This window comes from Strongylocentrotus purpuratus, unplaced genomic scaffold (genome assembly GCF_000002235.5).
Source record: "Strongylocentrotus purpuratus isolate Spur 01 unplaced genomic scaffold, Spur_5.0 spur5_scaffold_14, whole genome shotgun sequence".
Classification (NCBI taxonomy): domain Eukaryota; kingdom Metazoa; phylum Echinodermata; class Echinoidea; order Camarodonta; family Strongylocentrotidae; genus Strongylocentrotus; species Strongylocentrotus purpuratus.
This window is the reverse complement of record NW_022145599.1, coordinates 33,535,116-33,557,290: the sequence shown is the minus strand read 5'-3', so window position 1 is coordinate 33,557,290 and position 22,175 is coordinate 33,535,116. Positions and strand designations below refer to the sequence as shown.

The 22,175-nt window shown below is 36.4% G+C and overlaps 2 protein-coding genes across 3 annotated transcripts in view; both read left to right on the top strand.

The window, feature by feature from the left end:
* LOC100888548 (receptor-type tyrosine-protein phosphatase beta) overlaps positions 1-9,644 on the top strand; it is a 43,870-nt gene extending 34,226 nt beyond the window's left edge. Inside the window, exons 27-37 of the mRNA XM_011662455.2 lie at positions 89-254; positions 704-850; positions 2,271-2,493; positions 3,549-3,619; positions 4,083-4,176; positions 5,125-5,370; positions 6,029-6,110; positions 7,373-7,463; positions 8,272-8,339; positions 9,072-9,223; positions 9,572-9,644. Of these exons, the coding sequence (XP_011660757.2) occupies positions 89-254; positions 704-850; positions 2,271-2,493; positions 3,549-3,619; positions 4,083-4,176; positions 5,125-5,370; positions 6,029-6,110; positions 7,373-7,463; positions 8,272-8,339; positions 9,072-9,223; positions 9,572-9,644 (1,413 nt within the window). The remainder of the gene's footprint in view (positions 1-88; positions 255-703; positions 851-2,270; positions 2,494-3,548; positions 3,620-4,082; positions 4,177-5,124; positions 5,371-6,028; positions 6,111-7,372; positions 7,464-8,271; positions 8,340-9,071; positions 9,224-9,571) is intronic.
* Positions 9,645-9,672: 28 nt separating this feature from the next.
* Positions 9,673-17,504, top strand: LOC115918607 (receptor-type tyrosine-protein phosphatase O-like). Of its 2 annotated transcripts, none has more exons than XM_030984796.1 (4): positions 9,673-9,991; positions 10,266-10,420; positions 11,997-12,141; positions 12,861-17,504. In XM_030984796.1, exons 1-4 carry the CDS (start codon positions 9,851-9,853, stop codon positions 12,909-12,911), a joined length of 492 nt encoding a protein of 163 aa, XP_030840656.1. In that variant the 5' UTR covers positions 9,673-9,850; the 3' UTR covers positions 12,912-17,504. The 2 variants fall into 2 exon arrangements, with proteins under 2 accessions (XP_030840656.1, XP_030840655.1); XM_030984795.1 differs by having other exon boundaries at positions 9,690-9,991; positions 10,263-10,420.
* Positions 17,505-22,175: the final 4,671 nt, after the last annotated feature.

Below are 22,175 nucleotides of genomic sequence, written 5' to 3'. Positions count from 1 at the left end.
TCCCGGTTCCAAGACCACTGCTCTAATGCTGAGCCATCGTGCCTTTATTCATGAAGAGGGAATCCAAATCTTTTATTTTTGAACACAGTACAGGGAAATTGCCACCATTAGGGCTGTGAATGGGCAGACAGATTACTCACAGGATGTCATTGGCTTGGCTGTAGGGCAGTACTACGTTTTCTCGGTGTACGCTACCAACCAGGTCGCATCAAGCAATCGAAGGTCGACCACGAGAACCCTGTTTGCTGAAACAGGTATGAGTAGTAGTACTAACGGTGGTAATCATAATAACTATGATAATGATAAAATTCGTCCCTGTTTTCACGAAGTGACGGTAGTGAATGAAAATCGCATAGAATTTGCGTGCGGATTTTCCTCACTACCGTCACTTCGTGAAAACAGGAACGAATTGATGGAAAAAACAATTAGAAGAATGTATACAACGCAATTACTTAATAAATATCAAAAATTAATTTAGGTAAAACAATAATATCAATCAAAATGCTTGTTCATTATGGGCACACAACCAATTTACAATGTATATACAGTTAAAAGCTTGTGAAAACAAGAGGGTCTACAATGAAGGTTTGGAGCCAGCTTTTAAGCTCATTTTAGTAAGATTCATGTAGGACTCAGATATCATTATACAAATAGGGGTCAATCAATTAGTTTCATTTATTTTCATTATTTTCGGTTTGTTCAGCTCCACCAGCTCCACCTCGTGGAGCAACTCCGTTGTTGGTCTCTCGAGGCATCACCACTATCACCATCACTTTTTACAACCTTTTTGATACGAGTTTTGGACGCATCGTGCGCTTAGCAATCATCGGGCAGGAACGAGTGGATGGCGGTAAGTATCAATGATAATGGCATCTGCTGAGATAACAGAAGGGCGCTAACTCCTATTTTTTAACTGTTATCATGCCACAGGGCTAATCCCCATTGTGCCAAGCCCCAAATCACGGAGTGCCAAGTTTATATTGAGATAATCTAATTAACGTGATAGTTCTATGAATAGCGAGTGCAAAACACATAGCACAGTCAATTGAGCATGAACAATAACTGCTACTAAGAAATTGTGCACGCACATGGCAGCGTAGCAATAGCTTGCTCGCATGTACAATTAAGCACTATAACGATAGTGTGCATGCACCCTCATGGTAGGCTATGCGTTAAAGGGGAAGTCCACTCTGGTATTAAGTTGGATTTAACAGAAGCAGGACATTGAGAGAAACAAGTCAGTGACAGTCTGAGCAAAATCCGATTGAAAATAAGAAAGCTGTATATGTTTTAAGGTGCGATCAATCAAGCACAAATTGGTTGACGATGTGATAGAAATTCTGATCGAAAACATACATGTATATTGTTTAGCTTCAGATGGTGCTCTTAAGATAGTGCTCTCAAACAACAAAATTCCGCTACCTGTTGACTACATATGGTTTATTTTTTGTCTAGACTGAACGTGGAACCCAAGCTTAGCAAAAAATTGGAGAAGCAGAAGGAGAAAGTTTGAATTAAACCGGACAAAAAATAAGAAAGTTATACATTTTTAAAAGTTGAAATTACTATACGTATGTCACTTCAAATTGGCTGAATCGGTAATGTCATTGTGACGAAGTGCTGGACTACTTTCCCATTTGTTTCAACACAAACAAATGATTGTTATTGTTATTGTTATTTTTCTTCAAAATGTATGATTTAGGAGGGTCTTTCCTGTTTAGAGGATCTATGATGTTATGCTATCCTTAATACATGATTTTATATACGGGAGAGTTGCCCAATGACACATGTGGTCAAAATCGCCAAATTGCCAATTTGAGATGCGCATGGATGTAGTGATCTCATATTTCAAACCTTACTAACCCCCTTATGAAGCATGATGTGGAGAAAGACGTGACGTCAGTGTCTTCTGCATGTAGTCAAATTATACTGTGCTTACTTGGGCATAGTACATATATGCACATGTTTTTAGAACTGTCTTGGAATTATGTGCCATGATTTTGCAACATTTCATTACAGTTGGTGGCCATGGCTTAAGAGAGCTCAGTGGAAGTGTGTTGAAAGAGAGCAATTCCTGGACTAGGAATAATTAGACTTTCTATTCCTAAATTATAAGGAGATATATTACTTGCTCAGATTTAACTAAAATGGGAGAGTTGAGTGATAAAAGTACAATTTGATCACTACGTGTTAACTTAGTTGCGTGGTAAGGGTCCAGATACAACATATGAAATCCCCAAATTCTCATCATCCATCTTCTTCTTCTGCAGGTACAATTGTCAACACAGCCAAACGTCAGAACACATTTGAGCTTACCTGGGCCGAAGCCAGAAGAACACGCCCTGTTCCCGTCTACCAGCCCACGCCTAACGACTATAACCCCTTTGCTGATGGAGCACCTGTAGCCACCTTCAGAGTTGGGTCGGAGAATTGTGATCCTGACGACCTCACTGTCTATTGCAACGGGGCTCTCTACCCTGCCACTTATTACAGGTAGAGTATACATTAGTGGCATATTCAGGATTCTCGGAGGGCACAATTCCTAAATTTTGTGACATGCAAACTTAATTGGTCATCAAGTTTGTGTGTGCTGCTCTGGTTTTACGATAGTTTATAAAATATATATCACATTAAAGCTACGGTGGCAAAGGCTCGTACGAATTCCAAAGTTTATGGAGATTTGTAGATGGGGCACAGTTTCTTACGTCATTCTTACGGAGTTCGTTAGAACGCCCTTGAATTTTTCTACGGTGGCAAAGGTTCGTACGAATTCCCCTGCTTGTACAAATTCCAAAGTTCATAGAGAAATCTTAGATGGGGCACAGTTTCTTACGTCATTCTTACAGAGTTTGTTAGAACGCCCTTGATGTTTCCCTTTTTTCCTGTAAGAATGCCTTGAGCTCATACGTCAGACTTACAGCCATCTTACAAGTTTCTGTTCTCGCAAGATGGTCGAACGTGTAACTGATGGCATTCTCAAGTCATTCGTAAAAATATCTTACGATTTATATGTATATGTTGTCAGGTTGCAAAAGAAGCGCTGCATAACATGCACAAATTGTGTACGTTCACCTTACGAGCACCATAGGAACGCCAAAAGAGCCCTTTATGAACAACTTAGGACGTTCTTACGAACATCGTAAGAATTTGAGGCCTCTAGAATTGTCTCCCGACCCTACAAAATGTATGGATATCTTGCGAGGTCCCTACATTGTTTTTACAACGTTCTTACGGGCACCTTACGAAGAGAGGAGTAATTTGTCTGGGATTTAACAAATCTTGGCCTAGACCATCGACCAATCTGCGAAATTACGAACGGTCTCAGAACGGCCTCAGAACGGCCTACGAAAAGCTGGTTTCGTGTGGCCTTCATAAGAAGATCTTACGAAGTGGTCTGAAATTGTTTGTACGGCGTTCGTAGCAGCTTGTAATGGTATTTGTAACCGAGGCTGAAGCCTCAGCATTTCAACAAAATCAAGTAAAGTCATATGGTATATTCATGACTTTTAAATCGAACAATTTTCTTATCTGTGTTCTTTTTTAACCAGATTTGCTATTAGAGCGTATGGTGTTGACGGCAAGTATGTGGATACTGAATTTAGCTCGCTATTTAGAACAGGTATGTACACCCTTTAAATCTTTTGTACACAATGTTTGTTCTAAAATGTGTAGCAAAAATATATATAACTTAGCAAGATACATATACATGTACAAGATAAACGATACATAAGCGTGCCTCGCTAGTTTGGATTTTGTTATGTGTCGGTCATATTGTACAAATGGGAGGTGAAAATGATTTAGATATTAATAATAGTAAACACTTTGTTGGTACAATCAGTTTTGCAACACCAGCACGTTCCTGTGTGTTTTTTTTTCTTCTGTGCTGTTTGCTTAGACATTGCCAGAGTGGATAAATGGCCTCGATTTTGAATTCATGTAAGATGTTTAATTCGAAATGCATATTGTTGGAAAGAACTAATGGCACAATATATTATCAGGCATAATATGAGACTGTTTTTGACATGTCTGTTTCAAATTTTTTTCTGCTGTTAAGAATTATCTCTATCCACTATTGATTTCAGATCCTGACAGAGAAATATTTGTCATCCCGGCAACTGTCCTAGTCATCATCGTATTCACCATCCTCGCCATCTTCATGGCCATGGGATTCGGATGGTGAGTCACTACTGTTAGAATACATCTGTGGGGGGAGGTGTGTGGGTATGTGGGAGGGTGTGTGTGTGTGGGTTAATGCAAGAATCTTGTAATATCATAAAGAATTAAGCTAAATAATATACATACACAAACTAATTGCTGTGCATTACCACATCCATTTTTGGATCAGCAGCAAAAAAAAAAATGCATCGACAAACGAACTCATGAAACGCATACATGTACATGTAACTCTCTTTCTTGTTTCAATTAACCACAATGTGGAAAACCAGTGAATGTCATATACTTTGATGACAACAGTCTGTGTTCTCAGTGGCGTACGCAGGATTTTTTCAAGGGGGGGGGTTTTAAAATCGGGTCCAAAATTTCGCAACGACTCAGGAAAATTTGAAAATCGCGCCTGCCAAAAAGTCGCTCAGTGGGGGGGGTAAGCGGACACTTTTTTTTTTTTTTTTTTTTTTGGGAGTCCAAAAAAATCGCAACGACTCAGTCAGCCGAAAAGTCGCTCAGTGGGGGGGGGTAAGAGGACACTTTTTTTTCTTTTTTTTGGTCTCGAAATTTGAAAATTTGACATTTCGCTCCGTTGGGGGGGGGGGTAAGGTCTCCTTTCTTAGGTCAGCCATGGGGGTAATTTTTTTTTTTTTTTTTTTTTTTTTTAATAATTAAAAAAAAAAAAAAAATCCAAAGGGGGGGGGGGGTTTTAGGGATTTTTTAGGGGGGTTTACACACATAAAAATACCAAAGGGGGGTTTAACCCCCCAAACACCCCCCCTGCGTACGTGCCTGTGTGTTCTAATGTCCAGTTTATAATGGATAGTCGAATTGCCATGATATGACCATTTTTTTTACCTTCTAGTGAATATAGGTCTGAAAAAGGTGTGTCCTAATGCCCAATTATTTCATTCAGAACTATTCTAAGAATAATTTCATTTTTGCATCTTTCAATAACAGCTGCGGAAAACCAAATGGTGGTATGCACTCTGACGACAATAATGTATATCCCATTGGCTACATGTATAGTAATGGCAACGGCATTATGAAGAGGGTGCTGATCAGCGATGGAGTAAATACGACGTACGCATACCGGCAGCCGCGAATGATGGAGCACTCGTTCACGAACATACCGGATTACTCCACGATACCACCTAACGAGGGGACCTCAGCCCAAGTCCACCAACCTGCGACCACACATTCACGGTAAGCTACCTCGCTAGCTTCATACAAGCATAGTAGTTATTAGCAAAACAGTACAGGTAGTTCACTTAACTCAAGTACAGTGTAAGCATGGTAAATAATTATAGATGCAAGAGACAATAACAAAACAATGTAAATTCTGAATAGTGTAAATAAAAGCAGAGCTTGTACATAATCAGGCTCCGGTAAAGTCCATTTGAACATACATTTACATCTACGGCATTATAATCCTTGTAAACATATCGGTGTGGGGAAATTAAACTGAATGAGCACAGGGCTCATCCCATATCTGTATCATGTTTCACAGATCAGGGAGAAAGTGTATGGGAACAGGCAATCGTCGTTTGTGGATGTTTTTTTTTCCCATTTCCCATGTATATACACATTACATTTTGCAACATATTTCTAAGGATATTTTACCTCGTCATTTCTGTACTGTATTAACCAGAAGGCACAATAGCGTAATGTCTATTTGTGACATAATCTTTCTACTGACAAAGCGTATATGCATGATAAATCATGTCGGATTCGTACAAGTTATGATTTCAGTTAATTAGTTATTTCATTTTTCATTTTTCTACAGATTAGAATCAAATGGATTGAATTTAAAACTGTCATTTTTTTTTATTTTGCTTCTGCTTCATGCTATATTTAAATTCAGTCCTAGCAAGAAGATTATGTTTGCCCAACATGTTGCAAAGATGTCTGCTCGCAACAATGATGGCTTCAGTGATGAATACAACGTAAGTATTTACAATTTTGTTTATTGATTCATTTATTGTATATTTATTCATTCATTAATTTGTTTATTCATTTGTTTCTCTATCCATATACTCATTTATGTTTATTCAGTTATTTAGTCATTTATTTAGTTTTTTTATTTTCTCATTCATTTTCATAAGTATTTATATATATTTATTTTAATATTTTCATGCATTCATCTGTGTTTATTTAATTTTAAATTGTTCAATTCTGATAATTACACAAGATGATTCATTTTCACCTTTAAAAGAAGTCTACCTACCATAGGTCAAATGACATATGCTCTGGCAACAATTGCTCCCTGTTCAAAATAACATACTGATTGACCGTAACATTATACCCTGTAACCTAAAACCTTAGATGTGACCTAATCTCTAGGTACCACAAACCCTTTATGTAACCTAAACGCTAAGATGTAACCTAAAACCCTATATGTAACACACAACCCTGTAAGTAACCCCAAACCCTAAATGTACCTATATGTAGCCTAAAACCCAGTATCTAACCTAAAACCCTATATGTAACACAAAACGGTATTTGTAATCTAAAACCCTACATGTAATGTCAAATCCTATACGTAATTAAAAACCCTACATGTAACCTAAACCCTACATGTAACCTAAAACCTTACATGTAACACAAAACCACGTGTGTAAACTAAAACCCAGCATGTAACCTAGAACCCTCTTGCATCCCTAATACCTCACTTATACCAACAAGACAGACACTAGACCAACTACAGACCTAAGAGACAAGACCACCGATGAAGCAAAAATAAAGTTGAATTCTGGTCATGCAATTGCACTGTGAAAAAACGGTGTGAAATCGATCAGAAAAGGTTGATCATATAGCATATAAGTATCGGTGTATACTGCAAGGTTCTGGAATCATCAACGTGATAAGAAATTTGGCTCAGTCTTTGTAAAGTTACAAGCACTGTACACCGAAGAAAATCTTTTATCTGATGTTCTTCCACACTTGCATAATAACAATGATAACGCTTACAAATGATAGTTCATCTCTTCCCATAACTAAACCTTCTCTTTAAACTTTTTTGGTTTAAGTCGGCTTACATGACCGAGTCTATTTGGCGAAGTTAATAAGGTCATAATCCTGCTGTTCTTTGTGTTTGAATAAACTGCACATAAATTAAAAAGAATTGTCAAATTAATAAATTCAGACGTTTTCCCTTCTAATAGATTGTTTGACTTATGGATGTGGATATTTCGTTTCTTTCTTTCAGAGTTTGCCAGCAATGGAAAAGATTCGAGCGGTGACTGTGGCTCGAAATGCCAGAAATGATGATAAGAATAGATTCAGGAACATCTTGCCTTGTAAGTAATTCAGACCTTCTGTTCTTTTCGGTGCTTTATATTCAAAGTTTCAGTTTTCAATAATATTTATCTAAAGATATGTTGCAAGTATAAATATGTATTTAGTTCCAATAACAAAGGGAAATTTGACTTATGAGGAAACCAGAGGATACATGCATTTTTATAGTTTTGACATACAAGCCTTACATGACATGTAATAACTTAATTATTCATACTCCTAAATTTGTCGGTTTTTGAATGATAGGTGGACTGATTTAATTAAGGGCTTTGTTGAGTATTCTTAGATTTAAGCTTTAAAGACCGTCAACACTACTGAGCCAGAAGGGATTAGACCACACAGCGAGGTCACTGACAGGTGGCTATCTCATTAACTCAGCTCTCAACTAACATAAGAAAAAGAGAATCATGGGGGACCAACAGGCACCGATTGGGGAAGTTTTCTATATAGAGGGAGCAAGTAGCTGCAAGTAGGACGTTGTGCCTTTAATATGTCACATTCTCAAGAAATATTAATCGATACAAACATCTATTTTTTAAATACTTAGACAAATTACTAAAATGATAAGGGTGTCAATGATTTAATTGTTATATGTAAATGCAGTTATTAATGCAGTGTAATAGGTCAACGTTTGTCCACTATTTTCTTGTAATCATTAAACATGAAGTTTTTAAAAGTGTTTACCCCTCTTCTTTTCTTATACACATTAAAAACATTATGGTTATATTTTGTCGCCTTTAGGCTTAATGTAAAACTCTGATCAAAAACATCAACAATATGTATAGCTTTGATTGTATTTCTTTCCTGCAGATGACTACAACAGAGTCCAACTGAAAGGAGAAGTCGGTAACGATTACATCAATGCAAGTTACATTGCGGTAAATGCCTTGCCATAACAAACAATTGTTTACACTATCAAAACAAGTAACGGATACAGGCATACTGTAGCTTTTTGTCTTGTATTCATCAGAGTAAATCGTAAGAATGAACAGAAAGCCAGAATCAGACAATATAAATGGAAGCTAAAGGAACAAAGGTTCAAAGCACACAAAAGATAACGTGAATTTACGATTGAAATCGTAATAATGAACAAAAAGCAGAAATCAGACCAAAGAATGAACAGAAGCTAGGGAAGAAAGAGCACAAAATATAACGGGCCGTGATGTCTATGTATGTCTGTATTTGATGATATAAATGTGTAAATGGATGGTAACTCCACATAACAAAGGTCCTGTGCTTATTCACTATTAAAGCTCTGGATTATAATATACAGAAATGTAAAGCATATTACTATTTATATCATCTTAAATTATATGTCATGACCGTTTCGCTGAATCGTTCATTGTATCTGACAGAGGATGTGGTGGTGTGGTTATTTTACCTGACTGCTAAGAAAGCATAAATGCTTGTAAGTAAGCAACCAGACGGCCGACGGCTTTAGGTCCTCTCCGAGGGACCTGGTAATGAGGATTAATGCCTTACCAAAGGGCACTGGTGCATCGCCTTGGTTTCGAACCCGGGTCACCGGATTATGAGACCACTGCTCTACCGACTGAGCTTTCGAGTCTCCCCATATATTTATATCTGACCTTGTCTCTTTTTAATGTTAGGATGATCAAGGAAACAGGAAGTACATTGCGACCCAAGGACCCTTGCCAAACACCATTGACCACTTCTGGGAGATGGTTTGGGAGACCAAGGCCAGTACCATTGTGATGATGACTGCATTGGTGGAAAGAGGAAAGGTAAGGGGGAAGATGATGTTGGTAATGAGGGGGTTGATGATGATGAGGATGATGTTGATTATTTGATTGTAAGCGCTGTGAGTACCATCAGCGTGGATATAGTACGCATTATACATTTCTCAATTATTGTTATTACAGTGATCATATTGATGGTGATGTTGCTTTAGTTTGTAGAGGGAGTATGGGCTGATGATATTATGATGTTTATGGTGATGGTGATGGTAGTGATACTAATGGTAGGTAGGATGAGGATGATGATGATGATATTATTTGTTTTAGTTATCCAAGAAAAAGTTAGGATAGTGATGATGATGATGATGATGATGATGATGATAATGATAATTCCGGTGGTCATATGTTGATAGTGATGTTAAAGGTGATGGTGATGATGATGATGGTGGTGGTGGTATTGGTGGTGTGGTGATGACGGTGATTTAGTGATGGTGGAGATGATTATTATGAGGATGATGGTGATTATGATAGTGGTGGTGAACATAACGGAAATGAGGATGATGACGATGTTGGCAATTCATAAATTAGCACCATCACTATTATATTGATTTCATTTATGACGATATTGATATCAACACAATATATAAGATGAATCTGCAAACTATCAAAGCTAGACATTAATTCCAAATGAAATGCTTTCCCTCTTGCAGACCAAATGCGAGCACTACTGGCCAACTGGACAAAAGCCCCATCTGCATGGCAACGTGACGGTCACCCTTGTTGGTAGTAAGCAGACCGAGCACTTCATTCAGCGCACTCTACTCATAGGAAAGGTATATAAGGCCTTGTATAAGCGTCACATTTACAGGGTTCCAAAATATCCTCGAAATAAGTGAAAACCCCCAAAAAACAAGTACCCATTTTCTTTCCAGTTAAGAATTTCATTTTTTTTTTTTTTTTTAGGAAAGTCACTTAAATCGGGGGGAAATTGGGGAAAATAGCCCCCGAGAAAGTTGTCAGTCTGCAATGTTTTTTCCTATGCCCAAAAATCACAATCATCATAAAGCTTGACTGTTAATGAGATTCCTTTCCCATCCCAAACAGAAGGGTACAGAACTCACCGTGACCCACTACCAATACCTCGCCTGGACCGACCATGGCGTGCCCGCGTCCACTGCCCCTCTCGTCGCGCTACTCTATCAGGTCAAGATGACTAGCCAGGAAGATGGGGCACTGACCGGTCCGATCATCGTTCACTGCAGGTAGGTAACAACAAATGTTGATCCAACATTTAGTCTGTTTGAAGGCAAAATGATATTTATTCTGTGTTCAAGTACATGTACTTATGAGTTAATGCCCTACAGACGATTTGCTCTGGACTAGGGTCGCGCGATGTTGCATTTTGGGATTAATGTGATCTTTGAGGGTTAGGATTACAGATACGTATTGTGTTTGGTCCTTGGATGAGGTCTGTAAATTGTAAGTAGAGGAATACTATTGCAGACCAGTTGATGCAGGACCAGATGCTGTGCAACCGATAACAAATAGAAGTTGGGAATTTGGTACATGTTAGAACTCAACCAGTGAGCAGTTTATCGTGAGGGTGTATGTGTTCCCTATCGAAAGCAGATCGTGTGCGGTGGGTCTACATTAATATATTTACATTCATTTACCAAGAGTAGTCTCCCGCAGTCTCTCGTAGTTCATAGTTCGTTACTTTAGCCAACCACAGGTGAAAAACGGAATACTTGATATTATTCGGTAAGAGGTCTTTCATGACTGGAGTCTCGAAAGGATTGTTTATATTTGTTATTGGTTTTTACAATATCTCATTTTACAAAGAGTGTAACAACATATTGAAAAATGATTATAATATACATGTACATACAATAACGGTACACACTATTCTTAAAATTGACCTTCATATCAATTAAAATGGATAGTTGAGTTATGTTGCAGAGGGCGCTACACAAACTTATTTGTTGTGAGATAATACAAAACTGAGTGTCAAATTTGAAAGAACATAGAATTAAAATGACAAAATAATCTTTGTTTGATCAAAATCGGTTCTGATGCGGCTGAATAATACATAAATATAACGTTTTATAGTATCTGCGGCCCCACAAATATTCGATAATTTGAACCAGCCGTTGAAAGAACAAGATAGCGCCTCATACGTTTTATTACAGCCAATGTCGATGTTGGCTTTGTGTTGGCTTTTTCGTGTTGGCTATAATACAGCCGTCCCGTGTATTGTTATTGAACTAACGGTCACCATATTTTGTTAAGGTGGAGCTGAATTGTATGATCTACATTTCACACTTTTGAGGGTCTAAAATTACCTTCATAGCATTTTTAGGTCCTATCAGAGCACTAGAAATGTCATAAATAAGAATACGAGCAATAACAATGCACTTAGAAGGCATTTGCTGTCTGAACAAGAACTCAACTATTCCTTTGAGAGATAAAGTGGCAGAGCCGATAGAAAAGCAGAGCTTGTTGTGAAAAGGACTGGTGAACCAGGTATTGAATAAGGTTATGAGAGAGCAAGCAAAGCTCGACTTTCAAAACAGGTTGACTTTTACATTAGGCTTGCGGGTGCACCATGTGAGAGAGAGAGAGAGAGGATTGAGGAGTCTTGAAAAGGAATCTGACTCGGTAATCTTTCTTGGGGGTGTGTAGTCCTGAAAAGGACTGTTTGTTATCTTTTTTAGCTTATAGTTCTAAGGAGAACTATAGCGCTTGGAGAGGATGAGAGGCTCGACGTTTGGAACAGGTTGACTATCCGTCATCAGGAGACTTTTCGACTACACGTCGTATATATTTTTTTTTTTGCAGTGCTGGTATCGGAAGGACAGGAACATTCATCGCTGCTGATATGTTAATGAATGCCATACAACGATCCACTGCTACAGACTACATCGACATCGCTGGTACTGTAGCGAAGCTCAGAGAGCAGAGAACCAGCCTAGTTCAAACACTGGTAAGGGACATGTAATTTTGTTCTCTCCTGTCTATTTTGGTATCAAAACTAAATTCCACTTTTAGACATGTAGAAGTACATGATGAAATTGAAGAATATAATAGATTTCTCGTAGTTGAGAGATTTAATCACTTAGCTTGATATGCTAAGGTGGTAGGTTCGAGCCCCTGTCCGGCACTTAAAGTGCATACATTCCTTTAGTCAGACTTTAATCTAGGTTGCCACATATGGTCATGTGACGAAAAAATTATGTTTCTCCTATTTTTCCGAATGATGCGTTTTTTCACAGAAAATAATTAGATATTTTATTTGGAGTAAATCACTACATTTTTAATGTTATTTCATCTTGGAGAAAAGAATCTTCTTCTGTCCATATATACAATGAACATCTGTTGATCTATGACGCCATGATCATCCCTGGACGGTGTGTGCGCTCTATAAGTTGACACTGTTATTATTATTAGTATGAACCATACACATGTAAATACTTATACATGATTCTCAATCCACACATTAAAGCAATACCGTGGCCCTTATGTGTAAATTTTCTCTCTCTATCTCCCTCTCTCTCTCTGTTTATCTCTCTCTCTCTCTATGATTTTCTTTCTCTTACTCTTCCCCTCTCTCTCCTATATCCTTTCTCTCTCTCTCTCTCTCTTTCTTAGCCTCTCGCTGATACATGACGTAACTATTTTCCTGTTTTTATATTCTCGTTGCAGTACCAATACATTTATCTTCATCGTATCATGCTTTCCTTGATCGAGGAGTGATAAGGATCATATTCCAGAATGGGTTTCTTCTACACACAGATGAGATCCACATATGACGCGGTATACCACCTTGTATAAACTGCTGCGGTGTCCTTACTTGTAAATCAATGTCAACTGCACGCAACAAAGGTCCTCTATATTTACTTACATGTAACTTTATTTTTTTTTTTTAAGGAGACGGTACCACAGTGCATATCTGAATAGGGCTTTAGTTTAAAAAAAAAAAATGTGTTAATTTTGCTTAGTATGAAAGATTTGTACAATATGTATTAGATTTGAGAGAAGAAAAAATATGCACATAAGAGATACAGGGCTGCAAAGGCCTACGATTGATTGGAGGACTTGCGATTAATTTGGATCAATCGCAACTCTTCTTAGGATGGGGCCTTGTATGAAACTGTTTAGGTCTCTCAGGCAAACCTCCTAGCTTATTATGTGACGTGCGAACAAGAAAACTTGTAACATAACATTTATCACTGTTCAGGGAATCGTGTAAGATTTTTATTGAATGGAGAATATTTTACTCGCGAGACTGAATCAATATATTTTATATGATTTTTAAAAGAAGCAAAAAAAATAGCAAATATACTCAGCAAGCTACATATCGCATATGAGTTAAACATGTATATCTCATTGATCCATTTGCCATTAGAAATTGGTTCATGTCTTTCATAAATAATTAGTCTTCCAGTTTGAATATGCAAACAAAAAATCTTGATTTTGCATGTACATTTATACATTAATCATTGTTTATCCATATATTGATAAGTGTTCTATATTAATGTTTATTGTACTTGCTAAAACATAAAACCTTTATATTCAAGGGCTTCTATATATCAGAGATTACGTTAAGAATAATGTGTTTATCAATTCTAATGTATTCATTGAGGAGACGTTGCATACTTGCATCATTTTCCTTTGTTACTAGTACATAGTACTATATTTTTCCAAGTCCTTAATGATTTCTAATTTTTTACACCTACAAAATGCAATGAAAGTTATTATTTTTTTGAACTTATCATCATCATTTATCCACTTGTAATTGTTCATATTATGTATGTTATAAGTCTCTATTTTAAGTATCACATGTAATATGTCACATGTAATATCAATTGGTGAAGGGTGATACCTGTATCATATATCTGTAAAGCGCTTTTATAGGCACATCGTTGGATCGGTGTATTGAGCGCTATATAAAAAAACGGATTATTATTATTATTATATAATTTTCTGTAGTGATGAAAAGTTATAAGGTTATGGGTTATATAACATATCATATCAAAGAGAATAACATGTTTTTTGTATAAAATATCTTTTTGTATAATATACATGATAAATTTTAGCTTATTTCTTTTCTTATATTGTGATGACCAACCAATGCCTAAGTTGTAACGAATTATATCTGTATGTTTAGTTTTTGGTAATGTCTTTTATGTTTTCACATATATTTCTAATGACACTTTTCGAATTGTAATACGTGTAAATAAAAAGGGAACTTGAGATAGGCTTGACGCTTTAATTACACATATATTTGGTGTTATCAAAACATCAAACCTATCTCAAGTTCCCTTTTACTCGTATTGAGTATCTGAGGAACAAACACTTTAACAAGCTCTGCTTCATGTTAGTTCCTCTTTTCTTGTGCTTTTTCTATCATATTTTTTGTTTCATTGCACATTTGTTGTGATATAATTATTCTTGTACTATTTTTTGCATAATAAATAAAATCATTTGAAGAAAAAAAAAAATTAAAAAATAGATGTGTAATATCAGTATATCACTTCGTTGGGAGATATATTATGCTCTTAAAGTGCATTATAACTTACTATATTCTCGGGACCACATTGCATATTGATATTAGAAGTACTTAAAATAATATTTGAATGTCATTTATACTCGGCTATTTTCATAATCTTTTTACGTGAGATTCTTTTTTGCTGTAATGCAATGATAAGTTACAGGGGCAGATTTAAGGGGTAGTACTATTTTTTATTTTTCCACATTGAAGCAAATATGTCAAGTTACATGTAAGTGTTAAGTCCCAATGTCATTAATTTGTAGCAAGCATTTTCTATTACATATACGTTCATGTATGGTTAGTCTTTCTGTAAATGATTAAATACATCTTATCAAATAGAATGACATGTTCTTCCTATAAACTATCTTTTTTATATCCTTTTGTATTAAATACATGATGAATTTTAGCTTATTTCTGTTCTTATATTGTGATGACCGACCAATGCTTTAGTTTTAATGAAGTTGATATGTATGTTTAGTTTTTGGTAATGCCTTATAATGCTTTCACATACATTTCTGATGACACTTTTCGCTTTTTCAATATGTGTAAATAAAAGGGGAACTTGAGATAGGCTTGACGCTTTAATAACACCAAATAGATGTGTTTAAACCAGTATATCAGTTCGTTGGGAGATATATTATGCTCTTAAAGTGCCTTATAACTTGCTACTTCTTTCAAAATATATTCTCGGGACAACATTGCATATTGGAATTATAAGTACTTAAATGTATAATTTGAATGTCATTTATACTCGTCTATTTTCATAATCTTTTTATATACATAGTCACGGGAGATTCTTTTTTTGCTGTAATGCAATGATAAGTTACAGGGGCATATTTAAGGGGTAGTACTATTTTTAATTTTTCAATATTGAAGCAAATATGTTAAGCTACATGTATGTGTTAAATCCCAATGTCATTCATTTGTAGCAACAATGTTCTATTGCATATACGTACATGTATGGTTAGTCTTTCTGTAAATGATTAAACATATCTTATCAAATAGAATATCATGTTTTTTGTATAAACTATCTTTTTATATCCTTTTTGTATAGTATACATGATGAATTTCAACTCATTTATTTACTTATATTGTGATGACCAACCAATGCTTTAGTTTTTACGAAGTGTATCAGTAAGTTTAGTTTTTGTTATAGTCTTATAATGCTTTCACATATATTTTTGATGACACTTTTCAGTACGTGTAAAAGGGAACTTGAGATAGGCTGGATGCTTTAAAAACATCAAATACATGTGTGATACCAGTTTATCACTTCGTTTACTACTTCTTTCAAAATATATTCTCGGGACCACATTGCATATTGATATTAGAAGTACGTAATGTATAATTTGAACGTCATTTATACTGATTCTTTTTTCATAATATTTGTATATTCATATTTATGGGATGTTAATTTTGCCGTAATGCAATGATAAGTAACAGGACAGATTCAAGGGGTAGTGCGATTTTCAAATTTTCAATATTGAAGGAAATATCTTTAGCTTCATGTATGTGTTAAGTTCCAATGTCATTCAGTTGTAGCAAAAATGTTTTGTCACATTATACGTACATGTATGGTTAGTTTTTCTGTAAATGATAAAATATATCTTATCAAATAGAATGACATGTTTTGGGTATAAACTATCTTTTTGTATCCTTTTTGGATAATATACATGATGAATTTCAACTCATTTATTTACTTATATTGTGATGACCAACCAATGCTTTAGTTTTTACGAAGTGTATCAGTAAGTTTAGTTTTTGGTAATGTCTTATAATGGTTTCACATATATTTCTGATGACACTTTTCGCCTTTTCAATATGTGTAAAAGGGAACTTTAGATGGGTTTGATGCTTCGATAACATCAAATACATGTGTGATACCAGTTTATCACTTCGTTTACTACTTCTTTCAAAATATATACTCGGGATCACATTGCATATTGATATTAGAAGTACTTAATGCCTTAGTTTTAATGAAGTATATCTGTATGTTTTTTGTTGGTAAGGTCTTATAATGCTTTCACATACATTTCTGATGCTCCTCCTCTTTTCAATTCGTGTAAAAGGGAACTTTAGATAGGTTTGATGCTTCGATAACACCAAATATATGTGTGATACCAGTATATCACTTCGTTGCTCTTACAGTGCATTATAACTTACTACTTCTTTCAAAATATATTCTCGGGACCAAGTTGCATATTGATATTAGACGTAGTTAATGTATAATTTGAATGTCATTTATACTCATCTTTTTTCATAATCTTTTTAGATTCATATTTATGGGATATTCTTTTTGCTGCAATGCAATGCTAAGTAACACAGGCAGATTCAAGGTATAACCTCGCTAGTCGTAAAGACCGCTATTCATACAACGGAAACGGGGTCTCTTTTGATAAAGGCATAAGGACCGCTACTAAAAATGTGAGATGAGGGTCGCTATTCATAATTCAGATTGACGGTCACTACTCATAAGGACCGCTATTGATGTTTAAAACGATTAACGTACATGTATAATACGTCTCGAATTATGAATAGCGGCCCTCTTCTCTTATTATGAATAGCGACCCCTTTGAATAACCACCTCACTTTTGGCTCATTACTAGCGACCCTCTCGTCATGTTATGAATAGCGACCCTCTTCTTCGATTATGAATAGTGGTCCTTATAAATAATGGTCCTTATGAAGAGTAGTGTTTATGGATAGCGGTTCTTAAGAATAGCGGTCTTTGTTAAAGGAATGTTGCTTTAATCTGTATAAACCGAATAAATGCTGGGTGTATATCTAACTTCTCATTTCTCATTTTTGAATTACCTATGTCAAATCATCATGTGTAATTATAAGCATTTGTTATGAGTATAGTGTAATTGCCTGTGTAATAGTTGTAATGTGAGGTGTGAGGTCCCAAGTTTGAAACCAAGTCAAAGCGCTATGCCCTTTTGGTAAGGTATTAAACCTCATAATTGGGTGATAGGGAGCACAACCACGCCCCCTTGAGTAACAAAAACAAAAGGGGGGTTCGGGGGGGGGGGAATGGCATCTAGCGACGTTCCCCCTCAATTTAAGTAAGAACATTTGGACATCCATGATAATGTAATCACAATGTCGGGGTTTATACCAAAGTCTAACAATTGTATGTTTTCGCTTTTTAGGTTTCCCTTGATAGGTGCACCCCTTTCCCCAACGTTGAAAGACGCTCCATCGCCCCTGACTGCAAGGATATGCAAAACATGACTTGATGTATTACAGTGGGCTGTTGTCAGCATGGTAATACACCGGTGTGAATCCTTTACATATGTGAATACTTGCACCATACACACACCTTCTTAATTTCATAACGCATTCCATACATAGGTCTTTATTAGAAAAGGGATCTTTCAAAGTCACAAATAAAACCGTCATAATTCCATGCAAAGTTTTGCATGTTTGCAGAGTTATTGTGTTTATCCACCACCTTGACCATGCCATGTAAGTCGTTCCAGGATTACCAGGGTCATATTTTTTCGATAACGAGTTATAAGGTTCCAGTGGCGTATACATCTATAGCTACAGGAAACACAAATACTCTTACCCTCCCAACCATAATGAAAAAGAACAGGGAGGCAAGAGAAAGAGGGAGAGAGAGAGAGAGAAAAGGGGCAGCAGACGGACAGACAGCACACAAACATAGGCAAAAGAGAGAGAGAGAGAGAGTGGGACAGAAAGGGAGAGAGAGAGAGGGGGACAGTAAGGGAGAGAGAGAAAAAGAGAGAGAGAACGAGAGAAAGAGAAGGGGTTGGAAATGAAGCTTTGACAAGAAGAGCAAAATTCTCCATTCGGCATCTTCCCCTATTACAAATTCTTGTTAAGTCACATAGGAGTGTTGTGGTCTAGCGGATTCGTCTCCGAACTTTGGATTCAATGTTTCGCGGTTCGATTCCCCCGCGGCGTTAATGTCCTTTGACAAGTCGTCTATCTACATTTGCCACTCTCTACTCGGAGGTAAAAATTACTTTCGTTCAGAGTTCAGGCTATCAGGTACGAAAGCCTGCACTCTGAACCAAATTCCTACAGTCGCATAATTTAGAAATAGCAAAGAACAGCTCGTTGGTTGTACGGAATTTCTTTGCTAAAAATAGTTGTGATCGAGGCCATATTATCGTACTATCTAGATTACGAGAAGAAATGTGTAAATTTTAAAGGAATAAGATGGCACCATACCTTCAACCTAACATATTATTATCTCTTCGGGGTAATGGTTTGGTTTGTTTGATTTGTTGTAGGTCTCGTGTCTGTAGTTTAACCCCCCCCCCCCCTCAATCTTTTTTATTTAAAAAAAAAGAAGAAAAAAAAAAGGTTTTTCATTTGAGTGCCTTTGTGCTGTCGGTTCCTCAGAGCTGACAACCAAATCCGTTGATTGACAAACTCAACTCTATATACACTAGTGCCACACAGCGATATTATCAAGATCAGCACAGCGCCATCATGTGACATGGTCTATATGCATCAAGCAAAACAGTGAACTTGCTTCAATAACAGAAGATTTCAAACCAATTGTATCCACATTCGAGGAAAGCAATTTCACCTTTTTTTTGTTTTCCTAGTTGATAAATTGTAGTTGTATCGACCTGTATTGTATACAGGTTTGTCATTAACTATATTAATCAAAATCCTTACATTTGCATTAGAAACTGCCAGGGGCGTAGACAACGGGGGGGGGGGGGGGGAATGAGGGGGATGCATCCCCCCCACCTCACAAGGTGGGGGGGGGGGTGGCATGTACAATCATCCCCCCAGGTTTTGGGGAATGATATTTGCTTACTTAATAAGTCATAATGATGATAATAATAGTAATAATAATAATGATAACAATTATAATATTAATAATAATAATAATTATGATGATGATAATAATAATCCTCATCATTATTGTAATTGTGTTTATTGTTAGCCGCATTCACACGGTGAAAGCCAATTCTAAACATAATAGAAAATGAATGTGATACAACAGTATACATAATAATTCGTGACAGAGAGTACCATACTATTATCTTTATAACAAGTATTATTCAAACAAACATATATAATTATGTATAATCATGAATTGTTCAACTTCATGCTCCCACTATATGACTATTGTTACACTAATACTGATATCAGGACTGACTGGTATACATTAGTTTGTTGTTAAGCTTGCAGCAGCTACATCTTTTCTGTATTGTTAACTATTTATTTATTTTGCTTTATTTAAGATGCACTTTGTTTTGTATTCATTTAAAATATGTTGATTGATGCATGAAGACATAAGTTTGAAATGTTTAAAGAAGTTTGTAAAGCGCAGTGTGAATTTACCCTGTCTTGAAATGCGAGATAAAAGGAACCTATTAGTATTAGCATTATTATTTGTATTAGTATTATTTTTTATTATTATTATTATTATTATTATTATTATTATTATTATTATTATTATTATTATTATTATTATTACTATTACTATTATAAGACTGAGATCAAATAGAAGTAAATAATGCCCTAATTTGAAACGATGCAATGCCGTTATGGTTCCGATTTCTTCACAAACTTACAAAGCAGTATTGTTACTCCATGGATCATAGTGATACTGTTTATGTTTTTTGTATCTGTATGTTAATGAGCCGCCAGCCAATATCCATCTATGGATACTATGCTTGTTTCTTTGAGGTAAAAAAAAGCATAGTATGTACGTATTCATTATGCTTTATAATGAACAGACATATTGTTCAAAGTTTAATCGTTATTTGTTTGTTTTTATGTGTTCTATTCACAAATGGCCACAGAGGCTGTTTTCATTCATAACCACATACCCCTATCAAGACAACAAAGACTATACCTGCGTGTACACAGTTGACATTGGTTTTTTCTGAAGAGGTGTAACAGCAAAATTCACAGAGATAATACGTAGTGTGGTTCAATATGCAATACTATGTGTCAGTCCATTCTGTATTCGTATGCCACGGTGTGTAGATCTTGTCGATGTATGTCTGTCCATTCAAGGCGTAGTATGTGTGTGTGTGTGTGTGTGTGTGTGTGTGTGTGTGCGTGTGCGCGTGAGTATGTGTGTGTGTGCACGTTTGTGTGTGTTATTTTACCTCATTAAGTATGCATCAGATTGCACGATTTCAAGTTAAAAATTGCAAAAGCTCCCTACCGTGGGAGGGGGACACCCCCCTCCCACACCCTCCCCCCGCTCGGTCGCTTCGCTCCCTCGCTCGGGCGCTTCGCGCCCTCACTAGCGTTGGCAGCCCAATCATCCCCCCAGGTGTACGAACCTGTCTACGCCACTGGAAACTGCACACTTTTATAGCAGTGATATGAGAGCACTAAACTATAACAATACGTATTGTTACAGTTCAATGTACGAAAGCCTCATCAGTACACTATTTCTATCGAATGTTACTGCAACAGCTCTATCTACGGGGAAAACATGTGACCTGTCTCGCTCCTCATCGAGATTTTGAATATGCATATTTCAATATAATGAACTGCTGCAGGCAATAGTATACAACACAAAGGAGCCGATGTAGATGATTGTAATACTCAAATAACGGAATATCTCACGCTAGCTCATGAACGGGCTACTGCTATGCTCTACCATAATACGGAAACATGGTTGGACATTCATAGGGATTGCGCCATGTCAGGTATTCGACTGGAAAAATCCCCAAACACAAATATAGGAAAAGGTTAAGGCTTGAGTAGAATTTCTAGACAAGGCCAAACCTAAGATTAATGTAACTAATATGAATGTCAAAGGAATGTATTTCACTCAACCTCGATTGCTTTATCACAACGGCCTATTGAATCATCTTCCACCTACGCATCAGATGGAGCGATCCTTTACGCGAAACCGCAAAGCAAGACTCGCGATGAAATCAAGCACGCGCAAGAAACAGTCAGCGATGACCAACAGAGCGAAAGTGGTGAGGAAGACTCATCTCTGTCACCTGAGTCTCCCCCGAAAACTTCGACCACTAAAGGAAGCATACCTCTGAAACGAAAGAAGAAATCACCAAAGAAAAAGAAATAAATACTAGTACAATGTGACTACAAACAAAAATCAGAAAAATTGATACTGAAGCAACATGAACGAAGGACAAAGCAACTGTGAAACTGGAAAAAATAAAATTGATAACAATGTTCACTTTTTTACGTTAAATGTACGAGGGATACGTGAAGTGATGAAGCGAAAGAAAATATTCCTTTGGCTCCATCGCCAAAAGTGCGACATAGCATTTTTGCAAGAGACCTTTTTGTCAAGAAACATAGAAAATATAGTATCTAAAGAATGGAAAGGATTTTGTTTGTTCGATCATGGTACAAACCATTCCAAAGGTGTAGCAATTTTAGTCAAGGAAAGTCTCCCTATTACGGTCATCGACAAACATTTCAAAGGTGATGGTAGGGCTATTGCACTGAGATTTTCGTATCAAGATCGAATGTATTTATGT